Source organism: Doryrhamphus excisus, linkage group LG11 (assembly GCF_037039965.1).
Source record: "Doryrhamphus excisus strain RoL-2023G ecotype Guam linkage group LG11, RoL_Dexc_Guam_v1.1, whole genome shotgun sequence".
NCBI lineage: Eukaryota > Metazoa > Chordata > Actinopteri > Syngnathiformes > Syngnathidae > Doryrhamphus > Doryrhamphus excisus.
In genome coordinates this window covers 5,040,573-5,045,000 of record NC_136367.1, presented here as the reverse complement: position 1 = coordinate 5,045,000, position 4,428 = coordinate 5,040,573, and the positions used below count along the sequence as shown (strand labels likewise).

Here is a 4,428-nt window from a genome sequence, read left to right as displayed (position 1 = left end):
TACCACTTTTTCCTCACAAGGGTCGCGGGGGTGCTGGAGCCTATCCCAGCTGTCTTCAGGTGAGAGGCGGGGTACACCCTGGACTGGTGGCCAGCCAATCACAGGGCACATATAGACAAACAACCATTCACACTCACATTCATACCTATGGACAATTTGGAGTCGCTAATTAACCTAGCATGTTTTTGGAATGTGGGAGGAGTACCCGGAGAAAACCCACGCATGCACGGGGAGAACACGCAAACTCCATTGGAGGAATTGAACCCTGGTCTCCTAGCTGTGAGGTCTGTGCGCTAACCACTCGACCACCCCCGTCGAGAAATGACATTTTTAAATTTGATCAGAAGACATGCTGAAAGAATATGAATTCTTGCCAGCACGCCACCCCCCCCCCCCCCCACCCCGTCCATCCTCACCGTCTTTCATTAGTTCTGCTCCAGTAACCGTGTGTCCATGTCCGTCTGTCCTCCAGGGTACGGCCATGCGGCCCCCAGCACGGACGGAGGGAAGGTGTTCTGCATGGTCTATGCACTCCTGGGCATCCCTCTCACCTTGGTCATGTTCCAGAGTGTGGGCGAACGGATTAACACCTTCGTCAGGTATCTTCTCCATCGCCTGAAGAAGTGCCTTGGCATGAGACGAACCGAGGTCTCCATGGTCAACATGGTGACCGTGGGTTTCATATCCTGCATGAGCACACTATGCGTGGGGGCGCTGGCTTTCTCCCACTTTGAGGGATGGAGCTTCTTCCACGCTTACTACTACTGCTTCATCACGCTCACCACCATCGGTTTCGGCGACTACGTGGCGCTGCAGAATGACCACGCTCTCCAGAACAAGCCGGACTATGTGGCCTTCAGCTTCATTTACATCTTAACGGGATTGGCTGTGATCGGAGCTTTCCTCAATTTAGCCGTCCTGCGCTTCATGACCATGAACGCCGAGGACGAGAAAAGGGATGCCGAGCAAAGAGCGCTACTCGCTCATAACGGCCAGGCGGGAAGACACATTCACTGCTCCATGGACCAAGCGTCCCCTTCCTCCACCGCGTCGGGGTGTGTCGGGGGCAGCGCAATTGGAGGCGGCGGCGGCGGAGGAGCCGCTAGCCGGGGTCTCCGTAACGTTTATGCCGAGGTTCTCCACTTCCAGTCCATGTGCTCATGCCTTTGGTACAAGAGCAGAGAGAAGCTGCAGTACTCCATTCCCATGATCATCCCACGTGACCTCTCCAACTCTGACAGCTACATGGAGCAGGGGGGGGAGGCTTTCTCCAACCCCCTCCACTCCAACGGCTGCATGTGCGGTCTGCAGCCCCACTCAGGCATCAGCTCAGTGTCCACTGGTCTGCACAGCATCAACGTGTACAGGAGACTCAACAAACGAAGGAGCTCCATCTAGACATCCATTCGTCCTAATCAGACGTACCTTGTAGCCTCTTTTACTTTATTTTAGTTTTATTTAATGACTTTTTTTCCAGTGCATTGCAAACACAATGTGCCAAATCTTGACTGCGTAGGATTATTTCTGCTGCGATCGACTCTTCTTGGGTGGATTTGGTTGTGTCGGTCACTTGAATAGCAACGGCACACCCAAGCCGATCCCCTAAGTGTTTACTTGGCATGCCATACGGTCTTTCTACTACCAAATTCTGGAGATTGTTCCTGATCGACACCTCTCCGTGGGCGACGGCTGCCATCTCAGTGAATTAAGTTTAATCTCCGGTTGTGGAGATATGGGATGTCAATATATTGCCTTCAATGATGGAAAGCCTTGTTTTTTTTTCCAGTGATGGAGACACCATCCACATTATCACAATAAGGTGTCTATGGTACAGGTCAGCGGATTTGAGTGTGTGAAGCTCAAAACAAGAGCGAACGGCAGAGTCAGTAAAGATTTGGCACATTTTGCACCGGGCACCGGGAATCCAGGCACCGGACACCAGACACTCGCTTGGATTGGCTGCTCTCAGTCACTTCATAGGGAATAACGATGCTTTCCAATGGTTACTACTTAGTGGAAAGGGTGATGGTTGAGGATAGAGTAGGAGTTTCAAAGCCATTTCTTACAGACTTTACTGTAAAAGATATGTACAGCTTATTCCGAGCCCCTTATATTTTACTCTTGTGTCATTTGTAATGTACAAACATGGAAAAAAAATGATTAGTTTCCTGTTCATTTTAATGCCTGGTACAAATAAAGCTACAGTTGTTTGGACAAATATAACAATGATGTATTTTTAAATACAACGTTATTATTATTATTATTCATGGAAGAATATAAGTCCAGAAAACCATGGAAGTTAAATTGGACTCTTATGAGCTATTTATGTTATCATCAGGGGCATCACTAGGTTCTAAGGACAGAGATGCACAGGATATGAATGAATGTAGTAGACATTAGGGAATCCAAAAAACAAATAAGGAACAAAAACCGGGATATAACTTTCCCTTTTCCTTTTGGACAGATTTAGTAGAGATACTCAATTGTTTTAGGCCACCATTAAATGTACACAAGTACACACAATCTACACTGCAAAACCGCTGCTCAAGCTCTGCAACCATTCTGTCCAGTGGACAGTGATCAATTATATAATAATCATTATTATATTATTAATCATCCTATTATTATTACTATCATTATTATTATTCTGATTAGTGTAGTAGTAGGCTTGTATTAGCCTGCTTTTGCACTATTATATAAAATTTGTCAGATATAAAAAAAAGTAAAAATAAAAAAAATAAAAAAAATTCAAATTATTCACATAATAATTAAATTAAATTAAATTAAATTAAATTAAATTAAATTAAATTAAATTAAATTAAATTAAATTAAATTAAATTAAATTAAATTAAATTAAATTAAATTAAATTAAATTAAATTAAATTAAATTAAATTAAATTAAATTAAATTAAATTGTTTACATTACATAACAATAGGCCTAATGACGCCACTGGTTATCATCATTATGTCTGTCCAAACAAACGTACCTTCAGTTGTATGAAGTCTAATCATTTTCTCCATTACTGTATATTGATTTGGTCTGTTGCATTATGTGTAAATATCACCCTTCTTCAATTAAATGATTTTAATTACATTTTAATAATTACAAAAAAAAAAAAACCAACTATGGTTGTATGTATTTCACACATTTGGGTGAAAACTGTATATATTAAGACGCTTTTTCAGTGGACATATTCATTCTGAGTGTCCTTTCCTTCGTGTCCTGTTTAAGCCAATTTTGATAGGCTTCATCTTAGAGATACTTTATGTTAAAGTTCCGAATGTTTGTGCATAATCACATATATGTCATGGAGGTACGGGACGCTAGTGACTGTGTTTTCAATCACTGGACCTCCTCACTACTCCTATCAGACCTCACAGGTTGATCTTTTTCTTCTTGTATTTACTTACTGCCCGTTATTTTTGTTTTCTGAAATAGCAGCGCTTGCATGTAAACTCACTTTGTACATACGTATTAGAGCCACATATCTGATTCACTGCTGCACCTTAGATGATTGTTTTATGCTTTAGAACACTGGAATTCAGTGCACATTTATTATTATATTTTGTTTTTATAAATCATGTGCCCTAATGGTTTCATTCAGATGATTCACTTTGCCGTTGTTGACTGAGATTACACGTAGGAGAACTCAATAATAAATGGCCTCAGAGTTTGAACTTCATGCACTTTGCTCAAGAAACATGTCGGACTATTCCAGGTCTTCATGCGGTGTCCTTCTTTTATCCTTCAGTTGACTTTTATTGCTTTAGATGTGATTTGTCGCATTTTTTTTCCTATAATGTTCCTGTACATTCGTCATATAAAAAAAAAAAAAATCTAACACATCTATTTTTCTACATGAAGATACTGGTTATCTCCAAAAATACTCTGGTTCCTGACAGATGGACCTCAGTCAACAATGTGTGGGACTATACTACATTTCTTTACTCCTAATAAAATATTTTGATTTACAACAATTGTTCATCTAGAGTCTGTTATTGGTGTGTCTATATGGTCATCATTGATGGTTTATTGCAGGGGTCAGCAACCTATGGCTCCAGAGCCGCATGTAGCTCTTCAGTCTCTTTGTTGATGCTCCCTTTGCAATGCTCAAGTATTTTTTTTTTATCGCCCGAATATGGAAAATACGCATCTTTGTGATGAGTTTTTAAATCTGACTTTCTGTGAGTCCCTGAATTAATCCTGGCTGAGTTCTGACTCGTGATTGGTTGAGCTCGAGGAATGGTGAGCATGGGGGTAAAATGGCTCTTTTTGATCGTAAAGGTTGCCGACCCCTGGTCTCGTGGTTGAATTTCCTGATTAGTGTGGGTTCGGTACCCACTCGGTGATGGTGTGATCAGTTGAAAAACTGTAAAAATTGACATTTTGCATCATTGGATCTTAAATGGGACCTATTAAGCTCATTT

The 4,428-nt window shown here is 41.5% G+C and overlaps 1 protein-coding gene across 1 annotated transcript in view; it reads left to right on the top strand.

Annotated features, from left to right (window-relative positions):
- Positions 1-4,010, top strand: part of kcnk3a (potassium channel, subfamily K, member 3a) — a 40,828-nt gene extending 36,818 nt beyond the window's left edge. The window contains exon 2 of the mRNA XM_058080579.2: positions 473-4,010. Coding sequence (XP_057936562.2) covers positions 473-1,398 — 926 coding nt within the window. The 3' untranslated portion in view covers positions 1,399-4,010. The remainder of the gene's footprint in view (positions 1-472) is intronic.
- Positions 4,011-4,428: the final 418 nt, after the last annotated feature.